The sequence below is a fragment of the Doryrhamphus excisus genome, linkage group LG10 (assembly GCF_037039965.1).
Source record: "Doryrhamphus excisus strain RoL-2023G ecotype Guam linkage group LG10, RoL_Dexc_Guam_v1.1, whole genome shotgun sequence".
In the NCBI taxonomy this organism is placed as follows: Eukaryota; Metazoa; Chordata; class Actinopteri; order Syngnathiformes; family Syngnathidae; genus Doryrhamphus; species Doryrhamphus excisus.
In genome coordinates, this window is record NC_136366.1 from 12047221 (window position 1) to 12066103 (window position 18883).

The following is an 18883-nucleotide window of genomic DNA, read 5'->3' on the forward strand; positions in this document are numbered from 1 at the left end:
AAAAACATTATCATATGAAATAAAATAAACATAATATTTAAATGTATGTGGAAGAATATGCAAAATGCTTTTTTGGTATAAAATAATGAAATTATGATTAAATTATGATTGAGTCAGTCAGTTTAACGCTCATAAAAACCTTTTATTTCTTTTTTTCTATACAATTTGCTACAAATTGCCTGTTGCATGCATAGTTTCACACCATTAAGACAAGCATGACAATTCCCTTTAAAAGACCTGCTCACCTTCCCGGCATGCACATTTCATCAACAGTCTTTTTATTCAGCTCTTGCTACCTTAGAACACTTCATCATGCCATAAAACATAATATTTTGGTCAACTTTCTTTGGCTTTTGCTGGAAAAAAAACCCAAACACGGCTTCTTAAGATATGTTTGCACGAATAAGAACACTGAATTTCAAATGGCAGGTTAAACTGAATGAAGTCGATTGTCCAAATTATTCTGAGGTATTAAAGCACATAGTTCAGAAAAAAAACAAAAAACAAGCATTGCATTATATTTATAAAAATCAAATACAAATAATTAAAAAAAAAACATCTTCACATTATCCCTTTTTACTTGATAATCCTCCGAGATTAAAATTCACTCACGCCATTTTCCCAAAGATTGCTTTAAAAATATCATACATGTCAATCATTTCAAATGACTATCATGTTATGCAAACCATTCATCAGTAGCCATAATTAATAAACAGTAGAAGGTGCCATGTTTTGCTGTGTGCTTTGAACGGGGAAAAGTGGCGCCACTTGGTGAACAAATCTAAAAAAATAAAAAAACAGTTGGCCAATATTCCAAATCGGAATCTGGTGGATTGTAATTGTTTACGTTAAGATCTTCAAAAAACATTAAAAAAAACAAAAAACAGACTGGCACAAAATGTCCATTCAGGGCTTAAAAAATATTCTGTTTATGCATGCAGAATATTTCAAACAGTTCTCAGAGCTACAGTATTTTGCATCTTAATGCACACAGAAAAAGACATATTTTACAGTGAGTTATTCATGACATGATGTCTTTGCTACAATAATTTCATTTAATTACAGAATAAGCAAATCCCCCCCCCCCAAAAATGAATTCAACAACAGTCTTATGAGTTGAAGTTAGTGCCTGAAGAAGAAACAACAATAAGCACAGAACACAACCACACTTTTTTTTTTTGACAAGACCACATAAAAAAGTCCATATTGCCTTATGCTTTATGCTAGCAAGCCTGAAAGCATCCCTTAAAATGATTCCATTCCATCTAGTCTTAGTGCGTTCAAACAGTTTCTACCCTGTTTAGAAAATACCCTGAGATAACCTCCATTGTTTTTAGCCCAGGCTCTCCTTGTAGGGTCTTACTCACGATTAGCATGACATCATCTAAATGGCTACAATGGTCATCAACGACCACGTTAGCACCGGAAAAATGTGCTTGATTCTTGATAAAAAGTTGACAGTCCATACTAAAAGAACCAGCAGGAGAATAAAATCAACTGTTGACACGCTGTGGCGGCCATTTGTGCTTCAGCACTGCAGCTTCAGGGCAGACGTGATATGATTTGTTTTATTGTTTTGCACCCCATGAGCAAGTCACCGAGACATCATCCGAACAAATTCTGGGAATCAAAGCAACAAAAGTAAGTATTAGGGTGTTATTATTATTATTATTTTCATACATTTTAGGGGCTCGAAAAAAAAAACTGTACAATAACCGTGCAATAAACCATGCAATAACCGTGAAATACTGTCAACATTTATATAGCTGTATAGTTTATACACTACATACACTATAGTGTAGTGCATTTTTATTGATAAATAATTTATTTATTCTGAGCATGAGTAGTCAAATATGAAGATGTTTTTGTTTTTTTTTACTGTAAATGTCACATTTTACCCACCAGCTATGTTCTTATGTGCTTAAAGCTGAACCAGACCTTCGCTGTAGTCATCCAAAAATATACAGTAATACATACTCATCCTTGATAGCAAATATGCATCCTCTGCGTGTGTGTGTGTGTGTGTGTGTGTGTAGGTAATATACAAGGTGACATAATCCCTCAGAATGGAGATAATCTGACACAGTGGCGGCTTTCATGGTCTTGCAGCATTTATGCTTCAATGCCAGGGGAGAAGGAATATAAATGTATGTAATGTACTGCGTTGGGTCACAAGGTTTACCTTCGAAATCCACGTGTCCATCTCCGTTGAGGTCGATGTCTCGCAGAATGTCCTCCAGGTCTCTGTGACCCACCTGAAAAAGTCAAATAAATTTGTTGTCTGATTTCAAGATGACCCAGTGCAACAATTCTGACTTTGCAAAGATAATAATGATGATTATTTAATAATTTATACGTGGAAAGGTAGTGCAGGTCACACAGCTAAGAGACAAGTTCAATTCCACCCTCGGCCATCTTGGAGTTTGTATGTTCTACCTGTGCGTGGGGTACGACAGGTTTCCTCCCACATTCCAAAAACATGCTAGGTTAATTGGCCACTCCAAATTGTCCAAAGGTATGAATGTGAGTGTGAATGGTTGTTTGTCTATATGTGCCCTGTGATTGGCTGGCGTCCAGTCCAGGGTGTACCCCACTTCTCTCGCCTGAAGACAGCTGGGATAGGCTCCAGCACCCCCGCGGCCCTCGTGAGGATAAGCAGTAGAAAATGAATGAATTAATTAATTTAACAATTCATAACATTTAACATTGAATGTGATTTTTTTTACTGTAAAATTTGGCTCCTCCTCCTGGTTGCTGTCCATATAGTTAGAAAGACAATTATTTAAGACAATTAGTTAATAAAGACATTCTGCTTGATGGTGGCCATGTTTTTGAACTAATCTTGCTCAAATTTTGCAGACATTTGTCCCCTAAAGGTGCGTGAAAAAATTCTGTGCCGATTCGGCTGTGTGAGAAGTTTCAAGACAACCCAACTTATGGGGTTTAAGAACAGCGCCGCCATGTGGGGTATTTGTTTGACAAATAATAACACATGCAACGGCACGGCAGTCGAGTGGTCTCACAGCTAGGAGACCAGTGTTTAATTCCACCCTCATCTCTGTGTGGAGTTTGCATGTTCTCCCCGTGCATGCGTGGGTTTTCTCCGGGTACTCCGGTTTCCTCCCACATTCCAAAAACATGCTAGGTTAATCGGCCACTCCAAATTGTCCATAGGTATGAATGTGAGTGTGAATAGTTGTTTGTCTATATGTGCCCTGTGATTGGCTGGCCACCAGTCCAGGGTGTACCCCTGGGCTCTCGCCCCAAGACAGCTGGGATAAGCGACCCTCGTGAGGAAAAAGTGGTAGAAAATGAATGAATGAAATACACACCTGCTGTCCTAAAAGCTTCTTCATTGCCTCTCGTAGTTCCGCGGTGCTGATCTGACCATCGCCATTGGTGTCAAACTGAAAATGACAACCATCATGCGCCAACAATAAAAAACCAAGTCATCAGCGTCACCATTTCCACACCTCCTTGAAGGCATCACGCAGCTCCTTCACGCCAATCATGTCCGCCGTCTCGGCGAGAAGTTTGGGCCCCATGAGCTCCACAAAGTCCTCAAAGTCAACATGCCCCCCCACTGATGGATGCAAAAAGGAGATTTTCAAATGTCTAACAAAGACGATGTTCCTGGTGGTTACGGTTTAGCATAGCTTACAGTTCATGTTGATCTGCTGACTGAGTTCTATCAGCTCCATCTCCGTTGGCATGTAACCCATCGTCCTCATGCAGTTACCCAAGTCTTTGCAGCCGATGAAGCCGTCTTTGTCTTTGTCAAACTCCTTGAACGCCTCACGCAGCTCTGGAAGCACAGGCAGTGAAACACTTGTTAAAATGAGTAAGAGAGGAAAAGTAAGTACATTTTAGAAGCTTTTGGTGAAATCTAAGATGAGAAATATAACAGAATATATAAATATTCAACCCTGCAGACAGCATTTTGGGTACAATGTAGAAATACAATTAACCACAAAAAGGCAGAATGGGAAAAGAAAGAATATCTCTGTAATAATACCAAGCCTGCAGACGGCATTTTGGGTTGGAATATTGAATACAGGGGTATCCAAAATGCCCGGGGGCCATTTGTGGCCTGCAGCTTGTTTTTTTTATTGGCCCGCGGCATAATTTGCACAGTGCAATATTAAGGCTCTAAATGCAATATATTAAGTTCTATGTGAAGTATTTCTATAATGCCTCATATTAACTCACTAGCAAGGTCTCATAGTGTATAGACTGGTCATATATCTCATCTCATTTCATATTATCTACATACTGTATTTGTATATAAAACTCTGGGTAAAACTGTTGATTTGTTAATACTTGGGTTGTTTATATTGTTATTTTTTTTTATATTGTGTATTTTGTACCGCTTAACTGATTCTGTACTCTTGCTGCTGTGCAATGCAAATTTCCCCACTGAGGGACGAATAAAGGCATATCTTATCTTATCTTAATTTAACATTATCCTATCTTAATTTAACAAAAGAAAACAAATAAACTTTGGAAAAAGGCAGAATGTGAAGAGCTGAAAAAAAAGCTGAACTATACCAATTAATAATACAAAAACATAATACAAAATACAAAAACAAAATTGAAAACCTTTTTAGCAGTCTTTTGGTAAAAATGTTTTTAAATGTAACTTTTCAGTACGCGCCCTCATTTCAGTAAGCCTCCCTCATTATGTCACAAAAGCTCTTCAGTCAATCATCTTTTTTTTTAAGTCATGTAGTTTCTCAACATACCATCCATTTCTTCTGGCCTCAGCTCTCGGTCCTGTATGAAAGCACACACACACACACACAGCGAGATTAGAAATAAGTGATATTGTTGGAAAGAGTGCCAAAACACAGCAGTCCTCAACACGCCATGACACCATGAGAAATACATTGGCAGATAGAAATGTGCTCCACTGTGTGCCAAGGAGGTTCTTTTTTTCATCTCCTTCCAACTGGATTATCTCTGAGGTCACCTGCAGAGAAGTTCAGGAAATAAACACTGGAAATTGGTAGAAAACATTAAACTAATAAGGAAATAGAAGACAAACACGATTCATCACAATAGAACATATATATTAATTCCTAGCCATTTCCCAAGTGCGATAGGGGGTTACGTGAATAATAATGAAAATCAAATGGCGGCAAACACTCACAATGACGAGTGTGCATGAATGCCTCACCAATATGTCGTGTTTTCATGATATTTTTTATTTCATTTCCATTGCTGTTCTGAACCTGTTACCGTGTCACACTGAAAATAAGACTTTATCTTTGATTGGTTGTATTTTTTATACTCCAGATACTGCTTTACCATGATTTATAAACACTTAATATTAAATTAATATGCAGACTTGAACCGTAGGGGTCATAAGTGAACGAGAAATGTGAGGAAAAATGTCAACCCATTCCAAACAGAATGATGCCAACATCAAACTGGTATAAAAGATGTAAGATGATTACCGAGCTATTTAAAAATGTTACCATTGTCCCGGAATTACTATAAAATCAAATCAACAATGAATTATGCTAACTATTTCAAGTTAATTTGTATAAAAAGTGTGCAGGAGTAAGGGGGTACAAGGTGAAACATTTTTGGAACCGCTGCATTAACTGATAATTGTCTTGGGGTAAAATCTGTATTTCAATGGCGGCCCCATTATAAATGATATACGTGATATAGCGACACTATTTTACACTACTATTAATATGCAACTATGAAGCGTTATACGTCTGCATGTTTAGTCGTGTGGTGTTATATGACATCACAAACATGACTACAATAGGGCTGCACGGTGGTTAAGTGGTTAGCACGTATGCCTCACAGCTAGGAGACCCAAGTTCGATTCCAACCACAGTACTCCGGTTTCCTCCCACATTCCAAAAATATGCTAGGTTAATTATCGACTCCAAATTGTCCAAAATGTATGAATGTGAGTGTGAATGGTTGTTTGTCTATATGTGCACTGTGATTGGCTGGCGACCGGTCCAGGGTGTACCCCGCCTCTCGTCCAAAGACAGCTAGGATAGGCTCCAGCACCCCATGCGACCCTTGTGAGGATAAGTGGTAGAAAATGAATGAATGACTACAATATGTAAACAAAAATGTCTGATTGCAGTGAGTGCGCCATTATAAATGACCGCTATTACAATATTGGTTCTGTTGCTGCGATGTTGTACTAATATGTGTGTATAAATACACCTTGCATGATACTGTATATTATGTGGCTACAGTATACAGTATGTGAGACTTCAAAGAGCATTCATCTAACGGCTCATCACCTCTTTTCCCACTTGAAGTGATAAAATTCCAAATGATCCCCGTTGCACATTGCATGTCATATATTCAGTTCACTTCCTGACACGGGACATGCTAATCTCTTAGCATGCATACACGTGCTAACGTTCTGGACTTACGTACAGCCTGCCGGCTCTCAGCGAAGCCCTTGCGTAGAAAGATGCACGCGGGGCCCAGCACGTTGTGCATGTTGGCGCCATTCTGGGCCAGGGCCACTAGCGGCTCCAGATAGCCCCCCCCTGAGCCCCCCTCCTCACAGGATTGTACCGCTTTGTAGTTCTTCTTCTGGTCCTGGAGCAGCATCCAGGAGTGTGGTGGAAGGAGATGGGTGAAGACAAGGGGAACTGTGACTCAGTTTTGTGTCAGCACGGGGGGTGGGGGTGGGAGGGTCAAAGGAGCGATGACGGGTCTGTCAGTCATGTCAGTCACAGGCTGATTGTCTAATATCCAGATGGGTTCAAACCACAGCAAGCACCTTTACTATCTAACACTCCTCTTTTTCCATTCAAGGGGTGACAAACATCACAAACAAAGCAGCTCATATGATTACATAAAAAACTTGACTTGTTGCTAGGCAGAATTCCCAAGTAACTATCATTTAGACGCATACATGGCAGAAAAATGGGTAAAAAAAACAGAAAAACAGATGTTTCATTACTCTTATTGTTCTGCGTCCGTAAAAAAAAAGTGTGCTCCTGTCCTGTAGAGAGGATCTTTGACTCGCATTTGTGCTCTGTTATTATCATAAAGCCATTTAATAAATGGCATTTTACAGAGTTTTATGTGCAGCCAGCCATTTATTTAATGAGCCAATCAACCAGAGGGCAAACGAGGTTCTCATGCAAGACATCCCAATTACAGCGGGAGCTCCAGGTTAATTAAAAACAGGCTTGTTAGTGGTAGAAGCAATAGAAATACACCATAGAAAATACACAATACACCTCCATAGTATCTTACACAGTGAATCACAATGTATGCATAGACATACGTATATACGTAGAATAAGCACGGATTATTCCATTGTCTTCAGATGACCTTCACACTCCATCTGCTGCCACGTCAAGCCCAATGCCAGTCTGTGCATTGCTGCAGCGCCCAAGCACAGGGGCTCAATGCCCAGTGGCTAATCTGACCAAGTGATGCATGGCGCTGGGCTGTTTGCGACTACAGCGTGCCAGAAAATTACTATCAAGCCATGCACGGGCAAGTTACATAACACACCAAAGGACGAGGGGTGGGTGGGGGGGTTGGGTGGGTGAAATAAAGAAAGAAAAAGTCTAGAGAAGTTCTCTGCAGAGGATGACTTCAAAGCATGGCCGTAGATTGGAAATATTGGAGTAGAAACTCAAAATTTGAGGCGTCTCATTCAGACGTTTATGTTTTTTTCAAGGTTCTACCACAGAAGGAAAAGTGTGACGACGACCATAGAACTTGTAGAAAAGCCATACATGCTTCTGTTATGGATGCTCAATACAATATGGCTAACAGGGGCTACACATACATAGTCGTAGTACTCCAGCAGACCCCCCATCAAAAAAAAAACAATAATAGAGCCTTAAATAATAATAGTAGTAATAGTTGTACTCGTGCATGTGTGGCTAAAATGGTGTACATTGTAGGAACAAAGTCAGATCAATGACTGTCATAGAACTACAAATATATGTTTTTATTAGAAGTAATAGCTCTAGTAGTAGTAGTAGTAGTAGTAGGTAGGTAGTAGTAGCAGTGATACACGCGCCTCTGTCCTGGCTGCTCAGTGCAGTCAAGCATTAACTGATTAGGATTTACACCTGTATGGCAGTTAATCATGTTCAAATTACCTGTACGGTGAATACAGGTAGCCACAGTTTGACCCTGGAACAGATTATTCATTATTAGGTGCAGAAAGTAAGTTGCAGGTGTTTACAAACAGCTCCTGTCACAGGGAAAATTTGTGAGGAAAATAAAGATACTGCTTCTGTTGAAGACTCTATTAGCCATTTGGAACACATGTCTCGCATGACGTTGGATACAAAATAAGAAGTCTGGCTTTCTAAAAGTGTCCCCCCCACAACAACAGTTGCACTACCCAACATCTCAAAGACAAGACAACACAGCCTGGTAGTGAAAGGTAGCATGATAAGTCCAGTCCTTACAGGTCCGGTCAAGTCGATAAAGGGGGTGTTTAGGGTGTTAGAGGGGTGAAGGGTCGGGCTTTGAGGCAAAACATGCAGAAAGAGAAGCGATGTGGAGGGAGCAAATCAGAGCCAAGAGAGCGGCGCTTACCTTCTTGTTGAAAATTTTGAGCGACTTTACAGAGTTGCCCATCTCAACAGCCCGGGCTGTGGTGGTCTCGCCTTATGTCGTCTCCCTGATAAGCATGTGTGTGTTGGTGCCACGCCTGTGCATGTATCTCCTGGCATGCATGGGGGAATGATTGGAAGGATGAAGAAGAAGAAGAAGAAGGAGGAAGAGGAGGTTTCACTGGCTCATTGACTGACAGGGCAGGACATTTGGGGAGAAGCAGAGAAAGCGAGAGAGAGAGAGAGAGAGGAGGGATGAGGAGAAAAGGAGTCTGGTACCAAGACGGATGGGGTGAATGCAGAGATAAACCCGGGAGAGGACGTAGAGGAAGATGCAAACGGAGCAAGTGGAAAAGGGAAGATTGCTTATTCATTCCATCCTCTCTCTACAGTCCTCTTTGCAGCCCTCCCTCCACTCACGCTCCTCTCTCGCTTCCTCTGTTGCTCGCTTTACCAAATCTATGCAAATTCCACAGAAGCAGCAGCAGCAGCTCTTTGGGACAAGCACATTACCTTCCCCTGAGCAAGACGTCACAGAGGCTAATCCAAACGCATGGATACAAACACATACACACACACACACACACACACACACTCATGTGGAGCTAAAAATACCAACACTCTCTAACATCTTCTCCCTACTCTCGCCCCACCATCCATCCATCCATCCATCCATTCCTCTTTCTCCATCACACACAAACACAAGTGACGAGACATCACAAAGTCATATTAATCTTCAAGGCTTTGGATTAACACCAAAAGATGAGCACGGCTGCTGCACCACAAAAAAAAAAAAAACCTACAAATTCAAACACACTCTGCGTAAAATATGTTTTAAAATGCATGTTTATGTAAATCATTCAGCTTTTCACCCTTACACACACGCCTTTATTGAACTTGTTTTTTTTTTTAATGCAAAGATGCAAATATGAAAGCAGATAGAGACAACTAGCTGAGACTGAATCAACAGCGTCTCTGCTGGTTGAAGGTGAATACTGCATTCCTTTTGTTTGCTCTACTGGCTTCAAGGTTATTTAAATCCATTCATCAACTCATGCATGATGGCCATCTCTTAGATAAATAAACATAGACATTAAAAAGTTCAAGAGGACCTTTATGCTTTTTCCACTTTTCTGACCTATAAATGTAGTTAGAATGTTGTATTCTCCTGTTAAACCAAGTACCGCCTCTTTGTGACATCACACACAAGCTGTAGGACCCCCGGTGGTCTACCCGACTTTTCCCCGTAAAAAATCCACCAGTAGCTCCTAACCACTTTTAAAGGTTTATTCATTCATCAACGTCTATATAATAATATATTTAAAAAATTCAAAATATAAACACAATATTTTACAATAAAATAAAATGTGTAATCATGAAAATGAATGATTCTTAAAAAATTAAACTGATAGTAATTATTAGCAAAGTTTATTAATTTTATTAATTTTATAAACACTTTTATTGGCGCTGAATGGCATTCTGTAGAACAGGAATGTTTTGTTGGTTTTATGCTGTGTGTTATGTCACCCCCCTGGGGGGGGGGGGCGAGAGGCAGGGAGTACTTTCAATGTCAGCGCAGACCTGCCAACATGTACACATTTATAGTACTCAAAATGCAGTTTGACTCTCGCTCTTTATTTTGTTGCATTTAGCTGGTTTCAGTTTCAAGTTCAGTCTGTACATTACAGATAAATAAATAGGTCTGATTCCGTCACTTAGGGGGGGTCATGACAGAAAATAAGTGAGAACCACAGGTCGAAACCAACATGATGAATGTGTGTGCAAGTATTTTCATCTTTCCACTATTTTTTCCAAAGCAAATATTCCTAATAAGTCATCGTTTCCTGCTAAAGCTTTAACGCTTTCTGCCAATAGAGTACATCTCCTTGTGTGTTGCTCAGTGGATGAATCATGCAGCCTCACACCGCAGGCTCATTGTGAACTTCAGAACTCATCAGACGTCACACACACGAGCAGTCAGCTCCTATAAAGTCACGCCGGCATGTTGTGCGTGTATGGTGTGTGCGTATATACGTATGTGTGTCCTCATCTCACTTCGATTTACATAACTCTGTATCTATCAATGCTGGATTGGTTTCATAAGAATTATTACATTATTTCTATAATCACATCTATTGAATACAACTTAGCATACTCTACTGCAGGGGTCTCAAACACGCGGCCCGTGGGCCAAATGTGGCCTGCAGGACACTAGTTTGAGGCCCCCGCCTTGATATGAAATTTTAATGTTAGTGCGGCCCGCGCAAGTTTGATATGAATGCTGTATGGTATCATGTACCCAGAAAAAATTATGTTTGATTAATGTTCATGTTAAAGGTTAAATAACTGTTAATAGTTATCCTCCCTATCCGTGTGGAAGTGGTAAGTTTTTGGCTATTTAAGTTTAAAGGAAATAACTTGAAGGCTACCGTTTAGGTCGCTAGCTCTCTAGTTTGCGAGTTAGCATGTGTCTCAAGACCCTGCAGTTGCGCAATATGTTGTAAATAAAATAAGTATAAATGTGACTATAGTCGTGTTTTGTCATGTCTACAGGGCTCTAATAATGCTTTGTTAATTTTAATCTGAAAAAAATAAATTATCTACCACCAACTATATGTGGTTTCTTAGGTTTTTATTATTTGCTGTTTTATTATTATATTTATTTATTACTGATTGATTGATTTTCTTTATTCTTGATTTGTTTATTTATTTTTAATCTTATTTTGTGCAGAAAAATAAAAATTAAGATATTTGAGAACAGTGGAATGTTATATCAGAGCTTTTATTGTAGAAAATCGGAACCAAAGCACTGAAAAAGTTTGTATATTTTTCTGTTTTTAATAAATGTGTTTTTTTTTTTTTGGAAAACCTGATGCGGCCCAGCCTTGCCCAGACCCTCCAGTGGCCCCCAGGTAAACTGAGTTTGAGACCCCTGCTCTACTGTATGTTGACCTACATTACGTTGGTGGCCCATGTATCCTTGAATTGGTATGCAACAAGACTCTACTGGTACATAGTATGCTTGCTTTAAGTACTGCATATTAAAATATCTGCTGGCATTTAGAGGAGGGATGAGAAGGTTTAGTGTAAAAAAAAAATTGCAAAGTAAATGACATTAAGTGTTTAAATTTGACTATGAAGCTACAGTACTGTGATCAAAGCAAAGTGTGTGTGTGTTTAAGGTCTAGGCATTGCCTTCTATTTTCCTGCAGGTGTTTGAACGCTACTAAAATCTCCCATTTGACATTATAGTCCTATTTTGTCCTCATTTGCCTCCATCTCCTGTATAACAAATGCACATTCAGCTTCAGGGCGCCATCAATATTATTCATCTTTGGTGCATATCATGTGCGCACTCCATTTCTAATCCTCATATGAAAAAAAAAAAAAAAAAGATAGTGGGGATTTACACCCAGGGAGAATTTTCGTGCGTCTTGCGTGCCAGCCTGGATACAAAAATATCCATCAGTGTCTAAAAATAGCCCGTTACACTCAAGAGGCATATGCTGCACTCAATATGCTCAATATACCCTCTTTTGCTTGCATCACTCCCACTAAAAATATACTAACCATCTTCTATTCCTATTCTATGCATGAAGTGCTTCTTGCTAGGAAGCATCAAGATCAAGGTCAGAGCAACCCAGGAAGATGGAGGAAGGGGTTGTTCAGTGGGGGGTGGGGCGTGAGGCAAACAGGTGAAAAGAACCCAGAAAAGAAGCGAGGCGCTCATCTTGCCTCACGTTCTAGTCAGTGTCACATCACCATGTCACATCAAGGCAGGAACAGTTGAAAAGCTCACATGTGTCTTCATTGTTTTCCAACATTTGTCACCCTGACCTTTTTACTTGTCCTCTACTAAATGAGTGTCTCTATGTGTGTCTCTGCTCAAGATACTCCAACAAATGCATATTGCGCCCTCTGCTGGTCAATGTCTGAAACCTCCTGAACATGTTTATTCTTTCCTTTTTCAAAATAGGGTTCCTTGACCTATAATGAGCTACTATTTAGACATTTGGTAAATAATAAACAAGTTAAATGATGGCAAATAAATAAATGCAACATATTTTTTAAAACAATGCACTCAAGTGAAAGCATAAATGTGTAAATATGGCAACTATAACTACTGTATATTAGACACCATGTGGAATATTAACATCCATACATACATTTTCTATGCCGCGGGTATGCTGGAGCCTATCCCAGCTGTCTTCAGGCAAGAGGCGGGGTACACCCTGGAGTGGTCCCCAGCCAATCACAGTGCACATATAGACAAACAACCATTCACACTCACATTCATACCTATGGACAATTTGGAGTCGCCAATTAACCTAGCATGTTTTTGGAATGTGGGAGGAAACCGGAGTACCCGGAGAACATGCAAACTCCACACAGAGATGCCCAAGTGGGGGAATTGAACCCGCATCTCCTGGCTGTGTGGTCTGTCTAACCACTCGTACACTGTGTCAGTTACCATGTCAACAAAAATATAAACACAACACTTTTTCTATGTACACAAAAGGCCAACTTCTCTCGAATATTGTTCACAAATCTGTCAAAATCCGTGTTTGATTCCAGGCCACACCAAAATGGGCAGTTTTATCACAAAGCACAATGCCACAGATGTCGCAAATGTTGGGGGGAGTAACATAGGCTCTTGCCTGTGAATTGAATGTTTATTGCACGACCATAAGCTGTCTTTTTGGAGACCACACCATCCAAGACGACCCAAGACCAGCCGCTCAAGAATTTCTGCACAAACCATCAGAAAGTGTCTCAGGGAAGCTTAGCCTGACTGCAGTTTGTCATTGTAACTGACTTGAGTAGGCAAATGCTCACATTTGATGGCGTCTGGCGCTTTAGAGAGGTGTTCTCTTCATGGCTGAATCCAGATTTTCACTGTACAGAGCAGACGGCAGACTGTGTGTGTGGGTGAGTGTTTAGCTGAAGTCAGCGTTGTGGGTGTAATAATGCACGGCCCCACACTGTTTTTGGAAGCAGTTCTTGCATGGCCAACATACTCACTGGAGCATGTTTGGGATGCTGTGCATGGGGGGTATATGACAGCATGTTCCTGCTATTATCCAGCAACTTTGCACGGTCATTGAAGAGGAGTGCAGCAACACTCCACAGCTACAATTAGCAACTTGATCAACTCAATTAAATTCTTTGTGGACGAGATGTGCTGTACTGAGGCAAATGGTGGTCCCATGAGATACTGACCGCTTTTCTGACACCCCCGTCCACCCCAGAGATGCCCCCAATACAGTAAAACTCTATTGAAAACTTGATTGCGATGTGTGCCCCTAAATTTAATGCTACTACTATTCATTCATTTTCCACCGAAAAAGCGGGGGTGCTGGGACCTATCCCAGCTGTCTTCGGGCTAGAGGCGGGGTACACCCTGGACTGGTGGCCAGCCAATCACAGGGCACATATAGACAAAAAACCATTCACACTCACATTCATAACCTAGCATGTTTTTGGAATGTGGGAGGAACCGGAGTACCCGGAGAAAACCCACCCATGCACGGGGACAACAGACAGAAGTCCACACAGAGATGGCCGAGGGTGGAATTGAACCCTGGTCCTCCTAGCAGTGAGGTCTACGTGCTAACCACTTGTTCACCGTGCCGCCCATGCTACTACTAATGATAATTAAAAATAATATTTTAATAGGTGCCATATACAGGGTTACTTTCTTCTTCTTTTTTCCTCCCCTGCAGAGACCACAACAAAATTCTGTGGCTGCCTCCAGTCTTTCATATTCAGATCTTGACGGTCTATTTTTAGCCTCAACCACTGGCGGGTCTACTGGGCTCGTATATGCAGATCTTGATGTTATGTAAGAAAATAAGTAAGTTTTGTTGTGTGCATCGCCTTGCCACATCCACTCAAAGGGGTATTCTTGAGATGTGAGTGTATAGTGAGCAACTCTTCCTCTACAGGCTCTCTGGTAAAACTATATAACAGTACAATACAGAGTATACACCAAGGAGTTTTGGATTGTCATCTTCAGCAAAATATTAGACACAGCTCTTGGTGTGATGCAGGGAAGTACTACAACCACAACAATAAACACAGTGTTTCACTAGGGCAGTGTCAGGAGATGGGCAGGTGTACCTCATGCTGCCCTTTCATCCTGAAATAGATTTTAGAATCAAGATATTTGGGCGTGCACGTCATCAGTACTGTAAATAGAACATCTCTTGCCCTCGTGGATGGATTTTGCATGGAAAACCTCTGAGAATGATTGAAGCTCACGACCTGGATTGAGATCAAGAGAGAGAGAGAGACGAGTTATTTCTGGAACACATTAATGTGAATGGAGGCAATTGTCTCCTCCTGAGCTTTTTATCATCCACAGCGCTGATGGAGAGAAGGGATTTGAGTGAAGCAAGGCAAAAAAAATGAAAAAAAGAGCAATCATTTGAAGGTCAGCGATGAGAAGATACACCTTAACACAAATAAAAAAAGCAGTATTTGTTATTATTGTGGTTGTTGGACTGTGTTGCATTGAGAACTGTGTTGAATATTTTCACCATTTAACACAACAAGCTCCTCATAGGATCACACAGATGGACCTAATGTTGTGGACGATAGTTGATAGGCACCCCCTAAATTCATGTGGGGGTCACTGACGAAATAATCCCATGTTGCTTCTTCAAAGCCTACATGTCATAATGAGCCCCCCCTCTACTTCCCAGACTTTGGTACTTGCCTCTTTAAATGGTGCCTCTATTTTCCTAATGGACTTGTATCGTGTTTTCCCCCATGAATTGAGCAAGTGGCTTTAAACTGGCAACACAGGATGAAGACCCACAGGAACCACACAGTTTAATTTATTTCCCAATTATGATTAGAATGAATTATGGAGTTTTTTTTTTTTAAATTATTACACTCAACAACTGTAACTTCGTAAATGGATGGACCACGTGCCAAAACACTCGTGTTCACATTTTTCGTAAAGGGATAGACCACGTGCCAAAACACTTGTGTTGACATTTTTCGACATTTCTATATTTTTACAATTATGGACAATTGAATAAACTGTTGTTATTAAGAAAAAGTAGTGTTGTATGTTGTTTAAATGAGCAGTGAGTCAACACATACCTGTCCAAACACAGACTTGACGATGGGGTGCAAGCTAGCGTCGTAGTCGGAAACGGTGCTCAGCCTCTTGGACCTCCGGCCGGAAGTGGGACGAGCCGGGGTGTTGGTAGCGCTAGCATGAGTGTCCGAGCTCAGACTGGATGCTGACCCGGTGGCGACTTTCTTGGTGGTCTCGAAGAAGAAATCTGCGTCGTCTTGCGTCTCTTTGGTCCCAGAACCCGGGGTGCCCTTGCGTCCGACCCCGCTTTTTGACTTGCAGGACTTGCTGCGTGACTTTTGCTTAACGTCCTCTTTCACGCTTCGTCCGGAGTCTGCGTTTGCAGGCCGGCAGAGTGGTCTCCTTGCGCTCGCCTCCTCCTCCATTGAGCCTCCCGCGTCGGCGTCTCTTCTTCCGCCGCTGTGGTTTTTCTGACCGCGTGGATCCGAGTGCGTGGACCTGCGCTGGAGCACCGTGGATCTCAGCAGGGATGTGGCGGATTCGCTTTTCGGCAAGCTCATGGTCCTACCACTTCTTCTTGTGGCTTAGCCGCAAATGCTGCTGGAGGGTTTGCAGGTGTCTGGAGCATCAGCCGGCTGGCTGGAAGATCCACGCACGGCAACACAGCACAAGCCCGTGGAGGTGTCAATCAGGATGCTTTACCGTAGGCAGACATTGGCGGAGGAAATGTCATCCCCAACACTTTGCAGCTTCCAAGTTTTGGATGTGCAGCAGCCCGAGTGGCAGTGAAGAGTGTCACACACACATGCAGTCCACGAGTTCAACAAAGAGACCCACGTCACTGCGGATTATCACTCGCATAATTTGCCATATAAGTGAAGAAAGCACGGCTCTTTATGCATCCATTAGTGAGTGGGAGGATGCCATTAGTCTTCTCACTGCTGTAGGAATATTATTTATATTTTATGGTCACCACAAAATAGTTTTCATGATACCTACTATCGGACATCTTTTCACTGTATATTATTGTTTTGATTGCTATTGGCTAATTAGCAGGTATAAACAAAAGCTGCATAAAAGAGCATGTAGGCAAGAAGAAAATGAAAATCTGGATAAAAATGCAGCTAAATAAATGATTTTGAATAGAAATCATTTTCTTTTCATTCATTCATTTTCTACCGCTTATCCTCACGAGGGTGGCGGGGGTGCTGGAGCCTATCCCAGCTGTCTTCGGGCGAGAGGCGGAGTAAACCCTGGACTGGTGGCCAGCCAATCACAGGGCACATATAGACAAACAACCATTCACACTCACATTCATACCTATGGACAATTTGGAGTCGCCGATTAACCTAGCATGTTTTTGGAATGTGGGAGAAAACCCACGCATGCACGAGGAGAACATGCAAACTCCACACAGAGATGGCCAAGGGTGGAATCAAACTTGAGTATTCCAGCTGTGTGGCCTGTGTGCTAACCACCCAACCATCGTGCAGCTGTTTTCTTTTCAAGAGAACTCATTCATTCGTTCATTTTCGACCGCTTTTCCTCACGAGGGTCGTGGGGGGTGCTGGAGCCTATCCCAGCTGTGTTCAGGCCAGAGGCCAGGTACACCCTGGACTGGTGGCCAGCCAATCACAGGGCACATATAGACAAACAACCATTCACACTCACATTCATACCTATGGACAATTTGGAGTCGCCAATTAACCTAGCATGTTTTTGGAATGTGGGAGGAAACCGGAGTACCCGGAGAAAACCCACGCATGCACGGGGAGAACATGCAAACTCCACACAGAGATGGCCGAGGGTGGAATCGAACTCGAGTATCCCAGCTGTGTTGGCTGCATGCTAACCACTAGACCACCGTGCAGCCGTTTTCTTTCCAAGAGAACTATTTTTCCCAAACTGTGGTATGAACTGGACTTCATCCGGTTGTACTTTTTTTTTTTGTGCTAGGTTTAAAATGATATGGGAGACATGCAATATGACATAATTGTACAACAAATTTACTCAACAAAGATAAGATCAAATTATATTCGTTTTTTCTTTAACACACCTCCCACGACGCTGCAAGCCAATTTAGTTGCAAGTACAAGCCACGTATTCCAAGCTAAACCGGGATAATAATAATGGTAGCACCACAAAAATTGGTACACAACTTTACGGGACTGACAAGCACATGTCTGTAAAATTTGAGCGAAATCGGTTGAAAAACATGGCTGCCATCAACCAATCATACTGTAACTTTAAGGATAACTGTATTAAAAGGTCAAGTGGTTAGCGCGCAGACCTCACAGCTAGGAGACCAGGGTTCAATTCCACCCTCGGCCATCTCTGTGTGGAGTTTGCATGTTCTCCCCGTGCATGCGTGGGTTTTCTCCGGGTACTCCGGTTTCCTCCCACATTCCAAAAACATGCTAGGTTAATTGGCGACTCCAAATTGTCCATAGGTATGAATGTGAGTGTGAATGGTTGTTTGTCTATATGTGCTCTGTGATTGGCTGGCCACCAGTTCAGGGTGTACCCCGCTTCTCGCCCGAAGACAGCTGGGATAGGCTCCAGCACCCCCGCGACCCTCATGAGAAAAAAGCAGTAGAAAATGAATGAATGTATTACAATGTTAGCACAGATGCTATTGACGGTCTCTATGTTATATGTTGTGGCTTTCCAACAGAGACGAGTGGCTGTGGTGGCTTGGGGGGTCCGGGTGAGGGGGGCGAAGGGGGGGTCTACTGAGAGCTATTCTAGTTTATAAAAATTCTGAGCTGCACTCATGCAAAAACCTTAATCTTGCCCCTGAGATAAAAAGCCTATCATGCAAGCTATGTTTGCATAATCTTCACTGTGAGCATGAACCTGTGCTATACTTAATAAGGGAGATTGGCTGCATGAGAATGTGAGTGACGCCATATTTACACCCAGGGTCATACACGTCTCACAGCAGATGTCCAGGGATACGGGGCAACAAGCCGTGCCGGGATCTTCACGTATGTTGTTGTTGTTGTTGCCAATGAAGAGAAAAGTCATGCACTGAGCTTGATAACGACATACTTTGAAATTAAATGAGCACATTTGGCCTTCTGCTCTCTGGGGAGTTTTTGTGCTCTGACATCTGTGTTTGTTGCGCTGCAGGGAGAGGGAAAGTATCTTGGCCGCATCGCTCAAACATTAGCCTACTTTTACTCCTCTGCTGCTACATCGTCACATCGTTTTTACACGTATTTGCTGCTGTCAGTATATGCACTGACAACACTATTATTGT

At 41.7% G+C, this 18883-nt stretch overlaps 1 protein-coding gene across 4 annotated transcripts; it reads right to left on the reverse strand.

Moving 5' to 3' along the window:
* Positions 1–471: 471 nt before the first annotated feature.
* On the reverse strand, positions 472–16388 carry cabp1b (calcium binding protein 1b). Of its 4 annotated transcripts, none has more exons than XM_058064308.2 (8): positions 8557–9149; positions 6415–6582; positions 4743–4773; positions 3662–3805; positions 3474–3583; positions 3333–3407; positions 2183–2255; positions 472–1620 (listed from the first exon to the last, which is right to left on the reverse strand). In XM_058064308.2, exons 1-8 carry the CDS (start codon positions 8596–8598, stop codon positions 1595–1597), a joined length of 669 nt encoding a protein of 222 aa, XP_057920291.1. In that variant the 5' UTR covers positions 8599–9149; the 3' UTR covers positions 472–1594. The 4 variants fall into 4 exon arrangements, with proteins under 4 accessions (XP_057920291.1, XP_057920292.1, XP_057920290.2 ...); XM_058064309.2 differs by having other exon boundaries at positions 6411–6582; positions 8557–9145; XM_058064307.2 differs by lacking the exons at positions 6415–6582; positions 8557–9149 and adding an exon at positions 15684–16388.
* Positions 16389–18883: the final 2495 nt, after the last annotated feature.